The sequence below is a fragment of the Hypanus sabinus genome, chromosome 31 (assembly GCF_030144855.1).
Source record: "Hypanus sabinus isolate sHypSab1 chromosome 31, sHypSab1.hap1, whole genome shotgun sequence".
NCBI lineage: Eukaryota > Metazoa > Chordata > Chondrichthyes > Myliobatiformes > Dasyatidae > Hypanus > Hypanus sabinus.
The window spans coordinates 34,551,523-34,576,462 of record NC_082736.1 but is presented as its reverse complement, the minus strand read 5'-3'; the positions used below and the strand labels follow the sequence as shown (position 1 = coordinate 34,576,462).

General features: G+C 54.7%; 2 protein-coding genes across 9 annotated transcripts in view; one reads left to right on the top strand and one right to left on the bottom strand.

Moving 5' to 3' along the window:
* mark2b (MAP/microtubule affinity-regulating kinase 2b) overlaps window positions 1-12,405 on the top strand; it is a 220,077-nt gene extending 207,672 nt beyond the window's left edge. For 6 of the 7 annotated variants that reach the window (XM_059955397.1, XM_059955396.1, XM_059955401.1 and 3 more), the window contains 3 exons: window positions 1,146-1,172; window positions 6,818-6,862; window positions 10,418-12,405. In XM_059955397.1, the coding sequence (XP_059811380.1) occupies window positions 1,146-1,172; window positions 6,818-6,862; window positions 10,418-10,760 (415 nt within the window). In that variant the 3' untranslated portion in view covers window positions 10,761-12,405. The remainder of the gene's footprint in view (window positions 1-1,145; window positions 1,173-6,817; window positions 6,863-10,417) is intronic. The other variant, XM_059955398.1, reaches the window with a different exon arrangement.
* A 96-nt stretch (window positions 12,406-12,501) lies between these two features.
* rcor2 (REST corepressor 2) overlaps window positions 12,502-24,940 on the bottom strand; it is a 58,904-nt gene continuing 46,465 nt past the window's right edge. For both annotated transcript variants that reach the window (XM_059955404.1, XM_059955402.1), the window contains exons 10-13: window positions 18,905-18,982; window positions 18,645-18,702; window positions 18,259-18,494; window positions 12,502-15,660 (exon numbers count right to left, since the gene is read on the bottom strand). In XM_059955404.1, the coding sequence (XP_059811387.1) occupies window positions 15,364-15,660; window positions 18,259-18,494; window positions 18,645-18,702; window positions 18,905-18,982 (669 nt within the window). In that variant the 3' untranslated portion in view covers window positions 12,502-15,363. The remainder of the gene's footprint in view (window positions 15,661-18,258; window positions 18,495-18,644; window positions 18,703-18,904; window positions 18,983-24,940) is intronic.

The window sequence follows — 24,940 nt, the reverse complement described above, 5'->3', positions numbered from 1 at the left end:
TTAAACTACTCTTCCCATCCCCTACCCTGGGGTGGAGATGCGTCTCTACCGAAGCAGATGTAAGGCACTCCTTCCCTCCGCTAACCTGCACGTCACCCTTGGGCAAGGTGTAGCACCTACTTAATCCCTCCACCACCCAATCGCCTCCCTGCCCTCCGATCAGGGTGAAGTGAAGCCGGGAGGCGGATGGTCGTACGAGTGACAGTGTCGATTATGGCTGGGCTCACCCGTCTTGTAAAGACGCTGCCCAGGAGAAGGCAATGGGACACCACTGCTGAAGGAAAATTTGCCAAGAGCAATCACAGTCATGATCGGCAATATCATAGCACACAGCACATAACGAACGAACCCTGGGGAACCACCCACCCTATCCAGGCCTCTCATTTAAACCTCTCGTCCTCGAGAATCTGTTCTGCGCTCTTGCAGGTTTAGTCATGACTTGCGTATACCGATGACCAGAACTGTACCCGATCTCCCAAGTGTGATTCACCAAGTCTAACGTAGCGTCCCAGCTCCCGTACTGCATGCCCTGATGAAGGCCTTCCTCGCCGCCCCTGTGCCCTCTACACCCGAGTGCCCCACCATTCGTGGGTGAAGACTTTCCAAAATGCATCACCTCCCACTCATCTGTACTGGGCACCACGGTAACATAGCAGTTGGCATGACATTATTGAAACTGGGCGCCGTGTGAGTTCAGAGTTCCAACCCAGCATGCTCTGTAAGGAGTCTGTCTACGTCCCCCCCCCCACCCCACCCCGTGACCGTGTGGGTTTCCTCCCACAGTCCAAAGTCGTACGGGTTACTGGGGTAGTTGCTCATTACAATTAGGCCAGGGTTAGGCCGGGCAGCGCGGCTCAAAGCACCTCTTCTGCGCTTTGTGTCAAAATAAATTTCCTTTGAAAATCTGTTTGCCACTCCTCTGCCCAGCTATCTGATTCAGATTCTCCCCCCCCCCCCCCCCCCGACACCTAAATCCGTGGTGCCCACAAGGGGATCTCTACACCCGTCACCGAGGGCAGGCTCCACAACCTCCCTCCCCGGAGCGGTTTGGGCGGTGCAGTGGGGGGTGGGCAGGGGTGTCAGAGCTCTCCGTGTTGCTCTGTTTCAGTCACCCTTCACACGCCTCTTCTTGTTTCTGTTTGTAGAAATCTGTCTTTCAGATTTTCGAGAAGGTAGGAGCTCACCGTTGTGTGTTTCTGTACTGGTTATACGTTACTAACACGCTGGCTGTTCACCTCCTCACCCCTGTCCTGTCTCCTCCGGTCCTACTGCGGTGAAACGGGGGTGTTTCTTGTGCAGATGCATGCCGTTCCGAGAGGTGGGGGTGGTGCTGCCTGAGGGTCAGGAGGGACGAGGGGAGGGAAGTTTGCCTGCGATATCAGTCTGTGTGTTGTGAGTGTGTGGGTTTATGTGTATGAGTCTGTGTCTGTGTGTGAGGGAGAGCTGACTTGCCCAGACTAAGAGTCCAGGCCACACTTTACCTCGGTGTCCAGTCTCGGGTTACTTGCCCCTATCCCAGTCCCGTCTCTCCCCACCTCCCCGCGCGGATCAGCACTCTGCTGCACCAGGTAGACCCACGTACCTCGAGAGGAGCTGCAGCCCGACACCCGAAACAGATTCCACGCACTTCAGCCCTGCCCTCTGGGGAAGATCCAGCACCGAGTTCACAACTCCACTAAGACATACTGGCTGGTGGGCCATTGGGCCCATTGAGTCTGCTCCGCCATTCTGTCACGGCTGATTTCCTATCCCTCGCACCACCATTCTCCTGCCTTCTCCCCATAAACCTTAACACCCGGACTAATCCAGATCCCATCAACCTCCATTTTAAACATACCCAATGACTTGGCCCCCACAGGTGACTGACAATGAATTTCACAAATTTACCAGCCTCATCCTGCTCATCTCCGTTCTAAACGGACGTCCCTCTATTCTGACGCTGTGCCCTCTGGTCCTAGACTCCCCCACTATAGGAAACATCCTCTCCACATCACTCTATCTGTGCCCTCTGGTCCTAGACTCCCCCACTATAGGAAACATCCTCTCCACATCCACTCTATCTGTGTCCTCTGGTCCTAGACTCCCCCACTATAGGAAACATCCTCTCCACATCCAGTCTATCTGTGCCCTCTGGTCCTAGACTCCCCCACTATAGGAAACATCCTCTCCACATCCACTCTATCTGTGTCCTCTGGTCCTAGACTCCCCCACTATAGGAAACATCCTCTCCACATCTACTTTGTCGAGGCTTTTCACCATTCCATAGGTTTCAGTTCCTTGCTGAGAGCCATCAAACAGTTCTCATATTCACCACTCAGCCCAGTTCCCACATCCCACCCCATTGCACACCAGGGTGTTGGAGTCGAGGAGGTGGGTCGCAGTTTTCTGCGGCTTTGGGAGTCTCTTCACCCCCCCAAACTCTCCGTGGATGCCACGGTAACGTAGCCGTTGGCGCAACACTGTTACAGCTTGGGGAGCTGGTACTGAGAGTTCGATTCCGGCACGCTCTGTAAGGTTTGTATGTCCCTTCCCACATGCACGTTTCCTCGCACAGTCCAACGACACTCCGGTTTAATTGGTTGTTGTAAACTGTCCCGTGTTTCGGTTGGGGTTAAATCGGGGGCTGCTGGGTCGAGCTGTTTGTTGGGCTGGAAGGGCCTGTTCTGCACTGTATCACTAAATATCATTTCCCCACGTAACCTGTGTCTGACCCCCATCACCGCCCTGCTCAGCTTGCACCCACCCCGGAGGCAGCACCAGTGGTGTAGGGTGGCCACTCTCTGCCATCGGTCAAAGGAGCCCCATTCCCTGGGTCACTGTCCAATGTTGGTGACTAGGTGTGGCTGGTGTGTGTCTGGGCTAGTCGGGGGAATTCTCGCAGTTGCATGCCTTCTCTAACCCCCGGCGGATCTAACCCTTCTCCCGCGCAATGCTGTGCCTTTGCTGTCTGGTCGTTCTAACCCCGTCACTGGGAGGAGCACAGTGCACTCTGTCCACTGTACGTGGTTCCTGCCTGGTGTGGTGAAGCTGGGCCTGGCAGCTGCTCAGAGAGTTACGGTGACATGGCTCTGAGAGCATAGCTCCCTCCCTCCCAGGAGGCCTGAAATCTTCAGTAATGCAGCCTGTGGTCAGACAGATGCTCGATCAATAACCCAGTAAACAGATCTTTGTTTGTTAAATCAGCCCTCAAATGCTCCTCGGTCAGTAATTGCCCCTTGATCAATAATGCAGCATTTGATCACTCGCTCGTGATCATATCCTCGGTCGATAATGCACACAACTAAGTCTTCTAGATTAATAACTTGCCACCTTAACAGATCCTCAAAAATTTGTCCTAGTGAAAGTACCTTGATCAATAAAAAAAGAACCATTAATCAGATCTTCTATCAATAACTCAGCCCCTCAATAGTTCTTGATTAATAACTTGTCGTATAATCAGTCCCTCAATCGATAACACAACGTATGATCAGCCCCAATCAATCACTCTCCTCCTCGGTGGTTTCTCGATCAATAACTTCCCTCTTGATCCATAACCCAGACCTGTAATGAATCTGATTTGATTGGTACCTAGCCCTGTAATCAATAACTCTGTCATCCATCTGATGTGATCATTAAGCTGTCCTGTCTTAATAAGTTGCCCATGATCAATCAATGTCTGACATTGAAATCCACGCCACTGAAATTATCACAATGTGTGGCGTAATGTTTCTCAGGTCTGACCAGCCTGACGGCTGATCAATAGCCAGCCTTGAAAATAGCCCAACATGATGGATGAGACATCAAAAATCAGACAATCACACTGTCTGTCTGAACACTGAGGGCAGACGGGGCTGTGTTGACCAAGGGGGTATCTGAACGCTGAGGGCAGGTGGGACCACGTTAATGGGGCTATACTGTAAAGCACCCGACAGTCCCAGGGATTTAGAGGAATAAATTTGTTTAGAGATCGCAGACTGTTGCAAGAAGCATAAGGTTGTTATAGTAGTTGATTTTGACTGGGACTCCTGTACTGTAAAAGGACTAGATGGGATAGAGTTTGACAGATGTGTTTAGGGAAATTTCCTTCATCATTATGTAGAAGTCCCACCGAGAGATTGTCTGATACTGGATCTGCTGTGAGGGAATTAAATAGAGCAGGTGACTTAAGTTTGTGTGAAGGGAACATTTTGCATCTAGTGCTCAAAATGCCAATAGTTTCAGGGTAATTGTTGAAAAAGATAGGTCTGGTCCGTGGGTTGAGATTCCGAATTGGAGGAAGACCAATTTTGATGGTATCAGAAAGGATCTGGCAGGTGTGGATTGGGACGGGCTGTTTTCTGCCAAAGGTGTCCTTGGAAAGTGGGAACACTTCCAAAGTCAGAATAAAAAATTAAGATAACAGGTTTAGGGAGTCTTGGTTTTTCAAGAGATACTGAGGCGTTGGTTGTGAAATAGGAGGTGCAAGCAGGCAGGAACAAATTAGAAGCTTATGGAGTATAGGAAGTGTAAGAGAACACTGAAGAAAGAAATATAGAGGGTTAAAAGAAGGCGTGAGGTTGCCCCAGCAGACAAGGTGAAGGGGAATCCTAAGGGATTCTACAGACATGTTAAGAGCAAAAGGACTGCGAGGGACAAAATTGGTCCTCTGGAGAACCACAATGGTCATCCATACGTGAAGCCTAAACAGATAGGGGAGTTCTTAAGTAAATTGTTTGCATCTGTGTTTACTTTGAAAATGGACAGTGTCCCCAGAAGTGAAGCCATGGACCCTGTGTGGGTTACAGAGGAGGTGGTGTCTGCTGTCTTGAGTGGACAGTCCCCAGGTCCTGACAAGGTGTTCCCTTGCACCCTATGGGGGCAAGTGCAGAAATTGGAGGGGTCTTAACAGAGATAGTTAAATCATCCTTAGCAACAGGTGGGGACCTGGAGGATTGGAGGATAAGTAACGTTCTTTTTATGAGAAGTTCTGAGAGTAAAACAGGAAGTTATAGGCTGGTGAGTGACATCATTGGAAGGTATCCTAAGGAGTCGGGTATATGCTTACTTGGATAGTCGGGGACTGATTAGTCAGTCAGCATGGCTTTGTACATGGTAGGTTGTGTCTAACCAATTTACAGAGGTTTTTGAAGAAGTTACCAGGAAAACTGGTCAAGTCTACATGGACTTTAGTAAGGCTTTTGACAAGGTCCCGCATGGGAGGCTGGTCGAGAAGGTTGTCGCTCGGCATTCAGGGTGAGGTAGTAAATTGGATTGGACACTGGCTTTGTGGGAGAAGCCAGAGAGTGGTAGTAGAGGGTTGCCTCTCTGACTGTTGGAGTGCCACAGGGATTAGTTGCTGTCTGTCATCTATATCAACGATCTAGGTGATAATGTGGATCAGCAGGTTTTCGGATGGTGCTGAGATGGGGGGTGTAGTGGACAGCGACGAAGGGCACAAAGGAGAAGATCTGCAGATGCTGGAGGAACCCAGCAGGCCAGGCAGCATCGATGGGGCAAACGTACAGTTGACGTTTCGCGCCGAAACCCTTCGACGGGTTGTACCTTTATCCATGGGTGCGGCCTGGCCTATTGGGTTCCTCCAGCATGACGAGCGACAAAGTCTGTCAGAGCTTACAGCAAGATCTCGATCTGTTGGGAAAACAGCTGATGGAATTTGATGTAGACATTTGTGAGGAGTTGCACTTTGGTAGAACCAGCCAGGGTGGGACTTGCACAGTGAATTCCAGAACAAAGAGATTTGGGAATGCAGGTGCAGAATTCATTGGAAGTGGAGTCACAGGTAGATAGGGTCGTAAAGAAAACCTTTGGTGCTTAAGTCAGTGTTGTGTGCAGGAGATGGGATGTTATGTTGATGCTGTGTAGGACATTGGATGACTGTGAGCAGTTCTGGTCACCGACCTACAGGAAAGATGTGAATAAGATTGTATGAGTATAAAGAAAATTTACAAGGATGTTGCCAGGACTGGTGGACCTGGGTTCTTGGGAAAGGTTTACTCCCTGCAGTGTAGGAGGATGAGGGTAGATTTGATAGAGGCATGTACAATTATGAGGAGTATAGATAGGGGAAATGCTGGCATTTCCCACTGTGGCTGGGTCATGGGTTAAGGGTGAAATGTTTAAGGGGAGCCGATGTGGGAACTTCACCACTCAGAGGGTTGTGAGGAATGAGCTGCCTGCGGAAATGTTGGTTTGATTTCAACATTTAAGGGAAATTTGGATAAGTACGTGGATGGCAAGGTATGGAGGGCTATGTTCAGGTTGATGGGACTAGGCAGAGTAACAGCTCAGCACGGGCCAGAGGGCCTGTTTCTGTGCTGGAGTGTTCTATGACTAGGGAAAATAACAGAGTGAAGTGCAGTGCAGGCGGACAACAAGTTAAATTGTGAGGTTAAGAGCCCATCTTATCGACCTAGGGAACTATTCAATAGTCTGATAACATCAGGGTAGAAGCTGTCTGTGAGCCTGGTGAGATGTGCTTCAAGAGTTTTGTATCCTCCGCCTGATGGGAGAGGGGAGGAGAGAGAATGCCCGGGGTGGGTGGGGAGGGGGGTATTTGATTGCACTGGCTGCTTTACTGATGCAGTGAGGAGTGTCCGTGGAGGGGAGGCTGGTTTCTGTGATGAGCTGAGCTGAGCTGTGCCCACGACTCTGCGGTTTCTCGTGGTCAGGGGCAGAGCAGCTGGTGAAGGTGTCCCTCCGTAGGTGGGGGGGGGGGCTGAGTTATAAATGAAGGGCAGCTGGGGTGGGAGTGCACACTCTGGGAGGGGCGCGTGTGGGGGCAGATGCCCTCGTGTGATTTCTGCGGCCTCGTTTCTAAACTCTGATTACTTTTCTCGAGGGCGCCCAATGAGGGAGAGATCAGAGACCGAGCTGAGGGGCAAAGGTGAGCATTCAACCCCAGCCTGCCCTCCCTCCTGGGAGGGTGCCCGCGAAACCCCGTATCCCCGGACAGCGGGGGCTGGGGGCAACGATCAGTGGCTATTCTCAACCCCAGCCTGCCCTCCCTCCTGGGAGGGTGCCCGCGAAACCCCGTATCCCCGGACAGCGGGGGCTGGGGGCAACGATCAGTGGCTATTCTCAACCCCAGCCTGCCCTCCCTCCTGGGAGGGTGCCCGCGAAACCCCGTATCCCCGGACAGCGGGGGCTGGGGGCAACGATCAGTGGCTATTCTCAACCCCAGCCTGCCCTCCCTCCTGGGAGGGTGCCCGCGAAACCCCGTATCCCCGGACAGCGGGGGCTGGGGGCAACGATCAGTGGCTATTCTCAACCCCAGCCTGCCCTCCCTCCTGGGAGGGTGCCCGCGAAACCCCGTATCCCCGGACAGCGGGGGCTGGGGGCAACGATCAGTGGCTATTCTCAACCCCAGCCTGCCCTCCCTCCTGGGAGGGTGCCCGCGAAACCCCGTATCCCCGGACAGCGGGGGCTGGGGGCAACGATCAGTGGCTATTCTCAACCCCAGCCTGCCCTCCCTCCTGGGAGGGTGCCCGCGAAACCCCGTATCCCCGGACAGCGGGGGCTGGGGGCAACGATCAGTGGCTATTCTCAACCCCAGCCTGCCCTCCCTCCTGGGAGGGTGCCCGCGAAACCCCGTATCCCCGGACAGCGGGGGCTGGGGGCAACGATCAGTGGCTATTCTCAACCCCAGCCTGCCCTCCCTCCTGGGAGGGTGCCCGCGAAACCCCGTATCCCCGGACAGCGGGGGCTGGGGGCAACGATCAGTGGCTATTCTCAACCCCAGCCTGCCCTCCCTCCTGGGAGGGTGCCCGCGAAACCCCGTATCCCCGGACAGCGGGGGCTGGGGGCAACGATCAGCGGCTATTCTCAACCCCAGCCTGCCCTCCCTCCTGGGAGGGTGCCCGCGAAACCCCGTATCCCCGGACAGCGGGGGCTGGGGGCAACGATCAGTGGCTATTCTCAACCCCAGCCTGCCCTCCCTCCTGGGAGGGTGCCCGCGAAACCCTGTATCCCCGGCTATGTGTGGGACAGCGGGGGCTGGGGGCAACGATCAGCGGCTATTCTCAACCCCAGCCTGCCCTCCCTCCTGGGAGGGTGCCCGCGAAACCCCGTATCCCCGGACAGCGGGGGCTGGGGGCAACGATCAGTGGCTATTCTCAACCCCAGCCTGCCCTCCCTCCTGGGAGGGTGCCCGCGAAACCCCGTATCCCCGGACAGCGGGGGCTGGGGGCAACGATCAGCGGCTATTCTCAACCCCAGCCTGCCCTCCCTCCTGGGAGGGTGCCCGCGAAACCCCGTATCCCCGGACAGCGGGGGCTGGGGGCAACGATCAGTGGCTATTCTCAACCCCAGCCTGCCCTCCCTCCTGGGAGGGTGCCCGCGAAACCCCGTATCCCCGGACAGCGGGGGCTGGGGGCAACGATCAGTGGCTATTCTCAACCCCAGCCTGCCCTCCCTCCTGGGAGGGTGCCCGCGAAACCCCGTATCCCCGGACAGCGGGGGCTGGGGGCAACGATCAGTGGCTATTCTCAACCCCAGCCTGCCCTCCCTCCTGGGAGGGTGCCCGCGAAACCCCGTATCCCCGGACAGCGGGGGCTGGGGGCAACGATCAGTGGCTATTCTCAACCCCAGCCTGCCCTCCCTCCTGGGAGGGTGCCCGCGAAACCCCGTATCCCCGGACAGCGGGGGCTGGGGGCAACGATCAGTGGCTATTCTCAACCCCAGCCTGCCCTCCCTCCTGGGAGGGTGCCCGCGAAACCCCGTATCCCCGGCTATGTGTGGGACAGCGGGGGCTGGGGGCAACGATCAGCGGCTATTCTCAACCCCAGCCTGCCCTCCCTCCTGGGAGGGTGCCCGCGAAACCCCGTATCCCCGGACAGCGGGGGCTGGGGGCAACGATCAGTGGCTATTCTCAACCCCAGCCTGCCCTCCCTCCTGGGAGGGTGCCCGCGAAACCCCGTATCCCCGGACAGCGGGGGCTGGGGGCAACGATCAGTGGCTATTCTCAACCCCAGCCTGCCCTCCCTCCTGGGAGGGTGCCCGCGAAACCCCGTATCCCCGGACAGCGGGGGCTGGGGGCAACGATCAGTGGCTATTCTCAACCCCAGCCTGCCCTCCCTCCTGGGAGGGTGCCCGCGAAACCCCGTATCCCTGGCTATGTGTGGGACAGCGGGGGCTGGGGGCAACGATCAGCGGCTATTCTCAACCCCAGCCTGCCCTCCCTCCTGGGAGGGTGCCCGCGAAACCCCGTATCCCTGGCTATGTGTGGGACAGCGGGGGCTGGGGGCAACGATCAGCGGCTATTCTCAACCCCAGCCTGCCCTCCCTCCTGGGAGGGTGCCCGCGAAACCCCGTATCCCCGGACAGCGGGGGCTGGGGGCAACGATCAGTGGCTATTCTCAACCCCAGCCTGCCCTCCCTCCTGGGAGGGTGCCCGCGAAACCCCGTATCCCCGGCTATGTGTGGGACAGCGGGGGCTGGGGGGCAACGATCAGCGGCTATTCTCAACCCCAGCCTGCCCTCCCTCCTGGGAGGGTGCCCGCGAAACCCCGTATCCCCGGACAGCGGGGGCTGGGGGCAACGATCAGCGGCTATTCTCAGCTGCATCTGTCTGTCCAGTCACTGCAGATGTCCTGTTGGATCTTATGGGTGGAGCTTCAGGGAAATGTGGGCGGGGTATCAGGAAGTCGAAGGCTCTCTCAGTGAGGTCTTCAGTTAAATGGTCCATGAATTCACCCCTCCCCTCCCACTGCTGTCTATGTGGAGTTTCTCACATTCTCCTTGTGTACTGGCCCCCCACCCCTCCCCATGGCCCAACCATGTGTGGGGTTAGTGGATTAAACAAGCCCGAAATTTCCCCCCGCCCCACTACATGGGTGAAGGGTAGAGTCTGGGGTAGTTGGTGGGAATCTGAGTATCAGTAGGGGTACTACAAATACAGTGGGCAGAGGGGCAGCCGGTTTCTGCTGCACTGATGTGGACCAGTAACTGACCTCCCCCACCACCGGGTGTTGATATTTTGACCCTAAGGCTCTTTAGAAGTCAAGATTGAGGCATAAACTTGTTCCTTACGGCTAAGTTGAAGAGGTGTGACACCTACAGCAGGAAGCTAGGAAGCCTTTAGCTATATAACTGATTTACTTAGGTCCATCGCCCATTACCCTACTGGGCAACAGCTGCTCGCCCGAGTCCTCTGTCCTGGGCCAGTCTTCCAGGTTGCCCAGGTCCTTTCTGTCCCAGGGATGAGGTCTCCAGAGATTCTGTAGCTCTGGGTTTTACAGCCCCGGACTTGGGACCATCCACTGCAGAGTTAAATGTACTTAAGTAATGGTAAAATTCTCTGTACATCTATAGAGATGATTATTTAAAAACACAAGTAAACATAGGGAAGATGAAATTGCCAGAAAAATTAATATTTTTGAATGGCAGTGTGACCAACCAAACTAACCTTAATAAAAAGAAACTGTAATCTCTAATCGAACAGGCCGAACGCCATCAGCGAGAAGGACGAGAACAAGGACATGAAGCCGCGGTCCCTACGCTTCACCTGGAGTATGAAGACGACGAGCTCGATGGAGCCCAACGAGATGATGAAAGAGATTGGCAAGGTGCTGGACGCCAATAACTGTGAACACGAGGGCCGCGAGCGGTACATGCTGTTCTGCATGCACGGCGACCCTGCCAAAGACAACCTGGTGCAGTGGGAGATGGAGGTGTGCAAACTGCCGCGGCTCTCCCTCAACGGTGTCCGATTCAAGCGCATCTCTGGCACCTCCATCGCCTTCAAGAACATTGCATCCAAAATCGCCAACGAGCTCAAGCTGTGAGGACATTCCCCTGGAGAGGCGGCAAAGAGCCCGACTCACTCCCGTTGGCCTGGATTTCTGTCATGGCATATTTCTCTGCGTTTAGTGTTCCTAAGTTTATTTTTTAGTTTATTTTTTTTTAAATTCTGCCTGATCATGTCTTGCACACTTGTCACGCTGGGGCCTGTTCATTGGTCGCGGGATTATCCACGGTTTGACCCCCCCCAAGGGTGGGGGAAGGGGTCGCACGCAGAGCATTACACTCAATCAATGTAGCAGATGGGTCAGGGGTGGGGTCACGTCAGCCCTGAACTGGCACTTGAAGGGTTAAAGTGATATACATCAACCTCCTCCTCGTTCACAGGTTAGATCAGCCCTCCTCCCCCACCCCAGGGGGATGTGTGTGTCACCCATGAACACGGAGTCTGGACACCTTACCATTCCCTGGGAGGAGGGGCAAGGGCAACTGACCCAGGCTTCTCCCTCCCCTTCTGCCCACGTCTCAAGTTTTGTGGAGAGGAGTGTTCGAGGGTACACATACCCTGGTCTTTTGAAGCCCCACCCTGAGACCAGCGACACTACATGGCCGGGCTGATCCCGACGGCCATTTCTTTCCGCACCTGCGATCACGCGTTACCTCTCCCCCTCGCCCGCGTTTCTTTTGTGTATAATCTTTTCCTGGGTCCCGCGGGGCAGGGCTGGGGCTCGGCCCTGTCATCGATTCTTGCCGTCGGAAGTTCCAAGAGCATCCTTTCTTTTTTAAAATTGTAAATGAATTAATGAAGCTGTGTCCTGTCTTTGGAATCTGCTGTTCCTGTCCGTTAATTTTTTAATTAATTAAACAGAAAATAAATAGAGCGAGCTCTCGGGGACTTTTCTTTGTCTGACGACGTCGGAGATTCCCTGCCTGGTTCTCCCCTGAGCCAGTGTCCATACACGTTTGGTTTCTATTCCTTTCCCACCCCACCACATGCACCGTTTCTGACATCTGCAAACTCAGATCATTAGCCCAACTCCGTCACCTCCACCAGAACCGGTTGTGGTGAGTGCGTGGAACACCCTGCCAGAGGCCGAAACATGAGGGACATGGAGAGTAGAGCGGAGGAACAGGCCCACAATGTCATGCCAAATCCCAAAACACTAATACCTCCTGCCTAGCCAAATGTCTCTTCATCGTACCAGGCATTTCCCCCTCTCATCTTCAATGCACACCCTCTGGCATTAGACTTTAATCCTGAGAAACAGGTACTCCCTATCTACTCTGTCCTGCCTTTCATAAACCTCTACCACTCCAGAGAAAACAACCCAAATTTGTCCAGCCTCTCGTGATAGAAAGTGCCCTCTAAACCAGGCAGCATCCTGGTGAACCTCCACATCCTTCCCATAGTGGGGCAACTGGAACCGTATGCAATACTCCAGATGTGGCCTAACCAGTTTTATAACGTTGCAACATAACCTCTTGCCCTTCGACCTCAATAGGAGAGCTGCAGCCAGGCACATGGTTAGTGTCATGGGAAGGTTTCAGGATGGGTTCGATCTCTGCTCTCTGATTGACCATTGTTTAGCTGGACTGTGCAGGCTGCCTCACGTTGTGCTGGTTGTTGACACATTTCACTGTATTTTTCAATGTACACGTGATAAATAAACTTTAAACTTGTTACAAATCTTTCCACTCGCGATGCTCTGTGGTTTCAAAGCCCTGGCTGGTGCACGCCTTTCTCCCTCGCACCTTTCCCAAAAATTCAGACAGCCCAAGTCAGTGTCTAGTAAAATATTTTATTGAAATCCCATAATTCACAATTTCCATTGTAGACCCAGGAAACTCTGAACCAGTGGAGTGAGGGAACACACTCATTAAAAAAAAACTCGCTTTAAACACCGAGAATAATTTAAAGTATCATCAACTGACATTAAAAAAAAATCACACGTGCTTGCACACACACACTCACTCTGGGAAACACATCCGACAGGGAGCTAATAATGAAGCAGTGGCACACTGCACACAGGAGAGGTGACCTAGGCATCAGCTACAGACACACACACACACCCACACGCCCAGGAACCTATCTGCAGCCCACCAAACCCTACCGCGCTGTGAGCCGCAGCCTTCCCACACCAATTCCACCTTGAAATCTACACCGCCACACTAAATTAAAAGATTGATTCAATCACTCTGGTCCGCCATGGGGAAGGCAGCGATGTGGGATCCAGGTTGAGAGAGAGAGAGAGAGACGAGGGAATGAACGCTGCACGGGGTCCCCAGCTAAACCCCCCACCCCCACCACCGCACAGTTCACTCCCACTTGTTTGCCCAGAAGGTTTAACATTAATGCAGTAGTCAAAACAAGAAATTAATCGGGGATATAGAATTGCTCCAGGGGAGGTTTGTGTGATGGGACTGTAGAGGGGGACCAGGCGAACCCATGTAATCCACCCCCACCCAGGACTGCAAAAACTGTGCCGAGCAAAGACCGCCCAGTAAGGCAGTACAGCACAGCACGTTCATTGTATCGCTAGCATTGTGGTACAATTCCAGAAATCTGACTATTCAGAAATGCTGATGGCCCAGCAGCTGTCTTTTCCCTCACACTCTCCAAATACACTGGGTTCATGGGGGCTCATTTTTAAAATATCACGTGATAGAATAATAAAGTTGATTTAAGCATGTTTGTGACTGTCCCACTTCTGAGCATGCTGGATGATCAGAGTTAGGAGGAATCCTCAGCAGGGCAGAAGCGACGGAAGTCGATAAACGACGGTTCATTGCTGGGAAATAAGGCAATCATAGGACTTGCAGAAGTTGGAGCTGCATCTGTAACGTTCTCCACTAACCCCCACACAATCGCTTGCCAATTCCATTTGCTGCTCCCCCTCAAGGGCGTCGCTCTCTCATTGGGGTGCGGTCCATGGTTCTCAGCCAGACTGAAGGCTGTCACAAGATGCTTCCCGTTTGCCTCCCGGGCTCAGGAATCCTGGGAGCCCTTTCACATACAGGCTGAGGTGAACGAAGCGCAACACCCAAGGGCTGAAGATCTGAGGGGCTGCCACCTCACTGCCCTGCGATAGGGCTCAGATCTGCCGGAGGACAGGAGAACTGCCCGTGGGCTGGAGGGGGGTGGGGGGGAATCACCGAGCCTCTCTCCCCAGGGTCCCAACTCTTCCCTGACCTCAGCACTGGCAAAAGTGCAGCTCAGACCCCCTGGCCTTCTGTTTCTCCATGAGATCTCACTCTGCATCAAGAGCCAAAAGCCCGCTGGTGGGAGGGAGACTGAACACCTGCACAAACTGCCCCACCATAGGGTGTCCGCTTCTGAAGTACCCATGACTGGGATGGAGACCGTGTACACCGGGGCAGGAGTGCAGGGGGTGGGGGCAAGAGGAATATTTTCCCAGGAAACAAGCTCACCAATGGAGGTCCGCAAGACCCCATCCACCTCTCCCCCACCGAGAGCTCGGACATGAGCCCCTTCAGTGAGCAGCGACACTCAGCAATGCTCCCACTGGATAGTGCAGGTGACAGTTTAGAGAACTGGAATTGCCTTGACGGGCCAAATGGCCGCCCATGCTCAGGATCCCATGATTAATCTTCAACTATGCATAAACCACTCACACTAATCCTCCGGCCCATTGATGCAGGCTCCCGACACCTCCCGGAGGGTATTCCAGTTAGGAGTATAATTATCTTCAATTAAAAAAGTTCTTCGCTGGCCGTTCTGGTTCGTGGCTCAGCTGTCCCAGGGGCTGAGTGAGTTCAGAGGCTACAACCCTCTGCTTACTACACCCACAGTCCTCGGCTGGCAGAGAGTTACTGTTCCCTCTCACCCAGGGACTCCCAGAGGAGCTGTTTGTGAACGTTCAGAGCACCACCCGGGTAACATGGGGAGGTGATGGGCATCCAGCTCTGACCCCTGCCCTGCCTCTCGAAGTACCCAGTGCCAAAGGAGCAGATTGCTCCCAATGTAGTGTTGCAGAGCGAAGGGCCTGATTCCCTCACTCTGAAAGCACCATGTTTAAAAAAGTTAAAACTATTTCCAACTTTTTTTTTAAATCTAAAGCTTTAAAATTAGTGAAACAAACGTAGCGTTTAAAACTCAAATTGCACCTGCATGATTCTGGGTTGAGTGTCTGTGTCCTGGGTAAAAAGCTGGAGCACCAGGTACGACGCCAGATCCTCAGGAGACTGAAGTGCGAAGCCCAAAGTCGCCAATTAGTCCAGGGCTCGATCGATGCTCAGTCTTCGTGGGAGATCTGATGCACAAAGCCTGAGCTCCTGGGACACTGAGACTGTGATTCACAGGAGTCCCAGGAGATCCTGGTGACAACGCCAGGGTCCCAATCGATTCTGGGTAAGATGTCAGGGTCCAAAGAGATCCGGGGAGTGGGAGGGAAGAGAAAGGAGAAGTGAGAGCGATGCCAGGATCCTGGTCCCTTTGCTTCCCACAGTGCCCGAGATGGAGGCAAGTCGCAGCCAGCACAAGGCATCAGGGCGATATGACATCCTGTTGAATCACTGGTCGTAGATCCAGTCTCCTGCGACATTTTTCAGCTGTCAGGAGGGGGGGGGGGGGGGGGGAGGAGGAAGGTGCACATCCCACAGCCCCAGCCCTCGCTGCACGGCGGGAACTCAGTGCGCAGAGGAGGGAGGTGTCTCTAGCCCCACGCCCACCAGAGAGGGCAGGTGCTGGGGACTGATTGGCGGACGGGGGCCGTGGCGCGGGGGCACGGCTGGGCGGATGAGGGGGGGTGGCGGCTGGTTGGGCACGGGTCGGGTTGGCAGGAATCGGCCCTGTTGGAGGGGCGGGGGCTGCCGGTGGAGGGCCGGTGGAGCGGCGGGGAGGGACGGGCGCAGCAGCGGAGGGGGCTGGGAGAGGGAGGGGCCAGGGGCGGGGGCTGGTGCAGCAGGAACTGGAGTCGCCTGGACCTGGAAATGAAAGCAAAGGAGAGACCGGTTACTGATCCACCCCTGAAATTTACCCAAAACTGCCCCCACCCAAGACCTGCACTCACCAACAGCCACAGGCACGAACTCAGAAAAATATAAACCATAAGACACAGGACTACTCGAACATCGAGTCTGGTCCACCATTACATCATGGCAACCAAATTCTCCTGCCTTCTCTCTTAAAGATCAAGAACCTATTCATCCCTGCCTTAAATACACCCAATGACTTGGCCTCTACAGCCGTCTTCAGCACTCAATTCCACAGATTCACCACACTCTTGGCTAAAGAAAGGAAATTCCTCATCTCCGTTCTAAATTGGACGACCTTCTATTCTGCGGACGTGCCCTCTGTGGAATGAAGAAACACATTCCACATTCACTCCATCTAGTCCATTCAATAGGTTTCATTGAGAGCCCTCTTTCATTCTTCTAAATTCCAGTGAGCACCGGCCCAGATCTGCGAAACGTCCTCGTACGCTAGCCCTTTTGTTCCCAGGATCACTCACGTGAACCTCCTCTGGACCCTCTCCAACAGCAGCACACCCTTTGGTAGGTACCAGGCCCAAAACTGCTCACAATATCGGTTACAGATAGACTGAAATCCGAGCAAGCGTGAGGTGCAGCAGCTTTGGGAGGTCGAGTGACGGGAGTGCCGAGCGATCAAACACAGTACCGTACAAGCCCTTTGGCCAACACTGCTGCGCGAGCTTTTAAATTTACTCCTTGGGATTCAAGCCCAAAGCGCCCACGAAACCATACAGGGTTGTTGGCCTTTAATTGCACGGGAGTCAAGGAGTGGTGTTAAAATGGCAGAAAAATGGCCACACACACAAAATGCTGGTGGAACACAGCAGGCCAGGCAGCATCTATAGGGAGAAGAATGTCGACGTTTCGGGCCGAGACCCTTCGTCAGGACTGACCGAAAGGAAAGATAGTAAGAGATTTGAAAGTAGGAGGGGGAGGGGGAAATCAGAAATGGTAGGAGAAGACCGGAGGGGGTGGGGTGAAGCTGAGAGCCGGAAAGGTGATTGACAAAGGGATACAGAGCTGGAGAAGGGAAAGGATCACGGGACGGGGAGGCCTAGGGAGAAAGAAAGGGGGAGGGGAGCACCAGAGGGAGATGGAGAACAGGCAGAGTGATGGGCAGAGAGAGAAAAAAAAACTAGATATATCAGCGATGGGGTAAGAAGGGGAGGGGCATTAACAGAAGTTAGAGAAGAGGCTACCCAGCTGGTATATAAAGCGTTGTTCCTCCAACTTGAGTGTGGCTTCATCTTGACAGTAGAGGAGGCCATGGATAGAATGGGAATAGGACGTGGAATTAAAATGTGTGGCCACTGGGAGATCCTGCTTTCTCTGGCGGACAGAGCGTAGGTGTTCAGCGAAACGGTCTCCCAGACTGCATCGGGTCTCACCAATATATAAAAGGCCGCACCGGGAGCACCGGACGCAGTATACCACACCGGCCGACTCACAGGTGAAGTGTTGCCTGAAGTGGGAGGACCGTGTGGGCCCCTGAATGGTGGTGAGGGAGGAAGTGTAAGGGCAGGTGTAGCACTTGATCCGCTTGCAAGGATAAGTGCCAGGAGGGAGATCGGTGGGAAGGGTTGAATGGACAAGGAAAATGGCCAGGCTGCTCTCGGAGTATTGTGCGCTGTTTTGGTCACCCCATTACAAGGAGCCTCTGGGGAGGGGGCAGAAGAGGTTCACCAGAACGCTGCCAGACAACCCCAGGCAAACTTGGGTTGTTTTCTAGGGAGGGGCAGGGGCTGAGGTGGGGGGAGAGATCTGATAGCAGCTCAAAAGCAACAAGAGATACACCAGTCAGTCAAAATATCTTGGCGGGGTCGACCACACTTGGTGTACTGTGCTCAGCTCTGGTCGCCCCAGTTTGGGTGCAGAGGAGATTCACCAGGATTACACAGCATGTCTTACAAGGATAGGTAAGCAAGCTAGGGCTTTGCTCTTTGGAGAGGAGGACGACGAGAGTGTAGGAGGATAAGGGATCCAGATAGGATGAAGAACTACTACTTCTCCCCAGGCAAATGAAAAAAGAGGGCAGAAATTTAAGATGATTAGAGGGAAGTATAAGGGGGGGGGGGGATGTCAGAGGGTTTTTTTTAAAACAGGGTGGTGGGTGTGTGGAACAAGGTAGTAAAAGCAGTTAAGAAACTCTTAGATAGGCATATGATGAAGGAAAACTGGACAGCCATGCAAGAGGGAAGGGTTAAATTGATCTTGAAGCAGGTTAAAGGGTCAGCATAACAGAGTGGGCTGAAGGGCCCATACGGTTTTATATTCTATAAATTACAAAAACCGAGAAAATGAATTTAAAGTGAGATGGTGAAAGCTTACAACAGAGATTCCAATAAATATAATTTCTAAAGAGATGTGCGCGTCGTGTTTTTACACAGGGAGTGGTGGGTGTGTGGAAGGAGCTGCCAGGGGTGGTGGAGGTGTTTAAGAGACAGACACATGGATGTGCAGGGATTGCTGGGATATGGACCACATGCAGAGGACGATGGGATTTAGTCCAATTCTGACCTGACCCTGTGCTGCACATTCCCACCCACATACCTCTGCTTCCTCTTCTGCTTCCTCCTCACTGTTGGCCAGCGAGGGGTTGGAGCCACTGCCCTCGTCCAGGGGAGAGATGGTCCCGGGGCCGCCCTGCTCCGCCTCCCACTCCTGCACGATCTCCTCCAGGTTGAAACGCCGCCGGTAACTGATGAAGAAACTCTTCACCTGCGCCAGGGTCTTGTTACCGACCACGTCCGCCACCGCTTGGAAATTACGCCCGTATTTACGGATCCCTGGAGGCACACAGTTCGAGAATCAGTCCCCTCGTTAATTCCGGAAAGAGGCGACCAGGCGGAGGGGAGCGAATGGGCCGGGGGGCCAGGCAGGAGGGAGGGAATGGGACAAGAGATGGACGGAGGGAAGAGGGGACAGGGAGACAGTACCTTGCACTGCCAGCAGCTGTTCCTCTGTTGTCCATCGAGAGTTCAGTTTGGGAGTCACCTGCAGAGACAGACAGCAGACAGTGGTGTTAATCCAGGGAGGGACTTGCAACTAACCCACACCCGTCCCACCGTACTCAGAAAAGGCATGTTCAAACCGAGTACAGTAGGATCGAACAATACCGTCCACACTCCTCATCGATTCCTCCCTTCTCCCCTCCACTCGGTACTGGGACGCACTGCAGCAGCAGCCACACCCCTACCTCCGGCGGCCGCAGCTTGTCGATGCCTCCGTCCAGACTCTGTTTCAGTGAGCTGTTTATCTGTTTTATGCTCTGCACCTGCAGTGTGAAAGAACAGAACATCGCCAGTTAGAACTCCAAACCCACTGCAGGAAGTGGTCGCACACAGACCACCGAGCCTCCCACACAGAAACCCCAGCTGCACTCGGCAGCTGTCAGGGCAGGGGCAACCATCCCATCACTGAAGCTCCCTCCACCCGTCCCACCACACACTCCCGGGGTCAGACCCTCCACACCGTCCACCACACACTCCCGGGGTCAGACACAGAGTGAAGCTCCCTCCACACTGTCCCATCACACACTCCCGGGGTCAGACACAGAGTGAATCTCCCTCCTCACCATCCCATCACACACTCCTGGGGTCAGACAAAGAGTGAAGCTCCCTCCACACCATCCCATTACACACTCCCGGGGTCAGACACAGAGTGAATCTCCCTCCCCACCATCCCAACACACACTCCAGGGATCAGACACAGAGTGAATCTCCCTCCACACCATCCCATCACACACTCTCAGGGTCAGACACAGAGTGAAACTCCCTCCACACCATCCCATCACACACTCCCGGGTTCAGACACAGAGTGAAGCTCCCTCTACACCGTCCCATCACACACTCCCGGGGTCAGACACAGAGTGAATCTCCCACCACACCGTCCCATCACACACTCCCGGGGTCACACACAGAGTGAAGCTCCCTCCACAGCATCCCATCACACATTCCTGGGGTCAGACAAAGAGTGAAGCTCCCTCCACACCGTCCCATCACACACTCCCGGGGTCAGACACAGACCTCCACACCGTCCCATCACACACTTCCGGTGTCAGACACAGAGTGAATCTCCCTCCACACCGTCCAATCACACACTCCCGGGGTCAGACACAGAGTGAATCTCCCACCATACCGTCCCATCACACACTCCCGGGGTCACACACAGAGTGAAGCTCCCTCCACAGCATCCCATCACACACTCCTGGGGTCAGACAAAGAGTGAAGCTCCCTCCACACCGTCCCATCACACACTCCCGGGGTCAGACACAGAGTGAAGCTCCCTCCACACCGTCCCATCACACACTCCTGGGGACAGACACAGAGTGAATCTCCCTCCACACCGTCCCATCACACACTCCCGGGGTAAGACAGAGTGAATCTCCCTCCACACCGTCCCCACACACACTCCCGGGGTCAGACACAGAGTGAAGCTCCCTCTACACCGTCCCATCACACACTCCTGGGGTCAGACACAGAGTGAATCTCCCTCCACACCGTCCCATCACACACTCTCAGGGTCAGACACAGAGTGAATCTCCCTCCACACCATCCCATCACACACTCACGGGGTCAGACACAGAGTGAATCTCCCTCCACACCGTCCCATCACGCACTCCAGGGATCAGACACAGAGTGAATCTCCCTCCACACCATCCCATCAGACACTCTCAGTGTCAGACACAGTGAAGCTCCCTCCACACCATCCCATCACACACTCCCGGGTTCAGACACAGAGTGAAGCTCCCTCCACACCGTCCCATCACACACTCCCGGGGTCAGACACAGAGTGAATCTCCCTCCACACCATCCCATCACACACTCACGGGGTCAGACACAGAGTGAATCTCCCTCCACACCGTCCCATCACGCACTCCAGGGATCAGACACAGAGTGAATCTCCCTCCACACCATCCCATCAGACACTCTCAGTGTCAGACACAGTGAATCTCCCTCCACACCATCCCATCACACACTCCCGGGTTCAGACACAGAGTGAAGCTCCCTCTACACCGTCCCATCTCACACTCCCGGGGTCAGACACAGAGTGAATCTCCCTCCACACCGTCCCATCACACACTCCCGGGGTCAGACGCAGAGTGAATCTCCCTCCACACCGTCCCATCACACACTCCCGGGGTCAGACACAGAGTGAAGCTCCCTCCACACCGTCCCATCACACACTCCTGGGGTCAGACACAGAGTGAATCTCCCTCCACACCGTCCCATCACACACTCCCGGGGTAAGACACAGAGTGAGTCTCCCTCCACACCGTCCCATCACACACTCCCGGGGTCAGACACAGAGTGAAGCTCCCTCTACACCGTCCCATCACACACTCCCGGGGTCAGACACAGAGTGAATCTCCCACCACACCGTCCCATCACACACTCCCGGGGTCAGACACAGAGTGAAGCTCCCTCCACACCTTCCCATCACACACTTCCGGTGTCAGACACAGAGTGAATCTCCCTCCACACCGTCCCATCACACACTCCCGGGGTCAGACACAGAGTGAATCTCCCACCACACCGTCCCATCACACACTCCCGGGGTCACACACAGAGTGAAGCTCCCTCCACAGCATCCCATCACACATTCCTGGGGTCAGACAAAGAGTGAAGCTCCCTCCACACCGTCCCATCACACACTCCCGGGGACAGACACAGACCTCCACACCGTCCCATCACACACTCCCGGGGTCAGACACAGAGTGAAGCTCCCTCTACACCGTCCCATCACACACTCCCGGGGTCAGACACAGAGTGAATCTCCCACCACATCGTCCCATCACACACTCCCGGGGTCAGACACAGAGTGAAGCTCCCTCCACACCTTCCCATCACACACTTCCGGTGTCAGACACAGAGTGAATCTCCCTCCACACCGTCCCATCACACACTCCCGGGGTCAGACACAGAGTGAATCTCCCACCACACCGTCCCATCACACACTCCCGGGGTCACACACAGAGTGAAGCTCCCTCCACAGCATCCCATCACACATTCCTGGGGTCAGACAAAGAGTGAAGCTCCCTCCACACCGTCCCATCACACACTCCCGGGGTCAGACACAGACCTCCACACCGTCCCATCACACACTCCCGGGGTCAGACACAGAGTGAATCTCCCTCCACACCGTCCCATCACACACTCTCAGGGTCAGTCACAGAGTGAATCTCCCTCCACACCATCCCATCGCACACTCCCGGGTTCAGACACAGAGTGAAGCTCCCTCCACACCGTCCCATCACACACTCCCGGGGTCAGACACAGAGTGAAGCTCCCTCCACACCGTCCCATCACACACTCCCGGGGTCAGACACAGAGTGAATCTCCCACCACACCGTCCCATCACACACTCCTGGGGTCAGACACAGAGTGAAGCTCCCTTCACACCGTCCCATCACACACCCCCAGTGTCAGACGCAGAGTGAATCTCCCTCCGCACCGTCCCATCACACTCCCAGGGTCAGACACAGAGTGAATCTCCCTCCACACCATCCCATCGCACACTCCCAGAGTCAGACACAGAGTGAATCTCCCTCCACACCGTCCCATCACACACTCCCGGGGTTAGACACAGAGTGAAGCTCCCTCCACACCGTCCCATCACACACTCCTGGGGTCAGACACAGAGTGAAGCTCCCTCCACACCGTCCCATCGCACACTCCCGGGGTCAGACACAGAGTGAATCTCCCACCACACCGTCCCATCACACACTCCTGGGGTCAGACACAGAGTGAAGCTCCCTCCACACCGTCCCATCACACACCCCCAGTGTCAGACACTGAGTGAATCTCCCTCCGCACCGTCCCATCACACTCCCAGGGTCAGACACAGAGTGAATCTCCCTCCGCACCGTCCCATCACACTCCCAGGGTCAGACACAGAGTGAATCTCCCTCCACACCATCCCATCGCACACTCCCGGGGTCAGACACAGAGTGAAGCTCCCTCCACACCGTCCCATCACACACTCCCGGGGTCAGACACAGAGTGAATCTCCCTCCACACCATCCCATCGCACACTCCCAGAGTCAGACACAGAGTGAATCTCCCTCCACACCGTCCCATCACACACTCCCGGGGTTAGACACAGAGTGAAGCTCCCTCCACACCGTCCCATCACACACTCCTGGGGTCAGACACAGAGTGAAGCTCCCTCCACACCGTCCCATCGCACACTCCCGGGGTCAGACACAGAGTGAATCTCCCACCACACCGTCCCATCACACACTCCTGGGGTCAGACACAGAGTGAAGCTCCCTCCACACCGTCCCATCACACACCCCCAGTGTCAGACACTGAGTGAATCTCCCTCCGCACCGTCCCATCACACTCCCAGGGTCAGACACAGAGTGAATCTCCCTCCGCACCGTCCCATCACACTCCCAGGGTCAGACACAGAGTGAATCTCCCTCCACACCATCCCATCGCACACTCCCGGGGTCAGACACAGAGTGAAGCTCCCTCCACACCGCCCCATCACACACTCCCGGGGTCAGACACAGAGTGAAGCTCCCTTCACACCGTCCCATCGCACACTCCCGGGGTCAGTCACAGAGTGAAGCTCCCTCTACAGCCACCATTGTTGGTAGAGGGTGAGTGGTGGCTCGGAAGAGATGTTGGCTCTGGGTAAGTTCCTGCTTTCTTACTGTGTCAGTGGTACTTAGTGTAGTTTAAATGGCCACTATATGTTCTCCATGCTGGATGTAGAAGCTCTAGGAGACCCAGAGCCTACCAGGGAACTACATCTGCGTGAAGGTCATCCAGCTGCAGCCCCTTGAAGACCGTGTTGGGGATCTGGAGCAGCAGCTGGGTTGAGCAGCTCTGGCTTGTACGAGAGAGTGAGGAGACGGTCAGTCAGTCGGAGTTACAGGGAAATAGTCATCCCGAAGTTGCAGGGGGCGAGTAGTCAGGAGGAATGGAAACGTGAACGGGCAGTCAGCGCAGAGCACCCCTGTGGCCCTCCCCTCGATAATAAACATTCCGCTTTGGACGCTGGTGTGGGGGTGACCACCAGGGGAATGCCACGGAGACCAGGTTCCTGGCACTGAGGATGGGTCCACGGTGCAGCAGGGAAAGAGGGAGGAGGAAGCAGTAGTGATCGGGACTCAATGGCTCAGTGGTCAGAGGAACAGACAGGTGATTCTGTGGATGCCAATGGGAGACCCGGATGCCATATTACCTCCCGGGTGACCAGGGTTAGGGACTTCTCAGATCGTGTCCCCAGCTTTTTAGGGGGTGGAGGAGAGCAGCCAGATGTCTTGGTACATGTGACACAGGAAGGAAAAGCAATGAGGTCCTGAAAAGAGAATTTAGAGAGCCAGGCAGAAAGCTGAGTAGGACTCCAGGGCAGTAATTTCTGGAGTGCCACCTGTGCCAGGCGCCAGTGAGGGTAGGAACGGGATGATTTGGCAGATACAATGTGCAGCTGAGAAGCTGCAGTGCAGGACAGAGCTGCAGGTTTTCGGATCATTGGGATCTCTTCCAGGAGAGGTAAGACCTGTACAAAAGGGATGGGTTGCACCTGAACCCAAAGGGAACGATATTCTCGCAGGCAGGTTTGTTAGAGCTGTTGGAATGGGTTCAAACTAAATTGGCAGGGGTATGGGAACCAGAGTGAAGGGACTCGGGACAGAATAAATGCGAGGTCATCCACTTCGGAAGGAAAGATGGAAGATCGGATTATTATTTAAATGCTGCTGTGCAGAAGGGCTTGGTTGGCGTGCAGGTCCAGCAGGCTGTCGAGAAGGCAAACGGGATGCGGGCCTTCACTGCCAGAGGGGTCGAATTCAACAGCAGGGAGGCCATGCTGCAACTATACAGGGTACTGGTGAGACCGCACCCGGAGTACTGTGTGCAGTTCTGGTCTCCGTACTCGAGGTAGGATATACTGGCTTTGGAGGCGGTGCAGAGGAGGTTCACCAGGTAGAGTCCAGGGATGAGGGGGTTAGACATTGAGGAGAGATTGAGTCGCCTGGGACTGCACTCACTGGAATTCAGGAGAATGAGAGGAGATCTTATAGAAACATATAAAATTATGAAAGGGGTAAATAAGATAGAGACAGGAAAGTTGTTTCCACTGGTAGGTGAGACTAGAAATGGGGGACATTGCTTCGAGATTCGAGGGAGGAGGTTTAGGATGGAGATGAGGAGCAGAGAGTGGTGAATCTGTGGAATTCTCTGCTGTGGAGGCTTCCTCAGTGAATAGATTTAAGACAAGG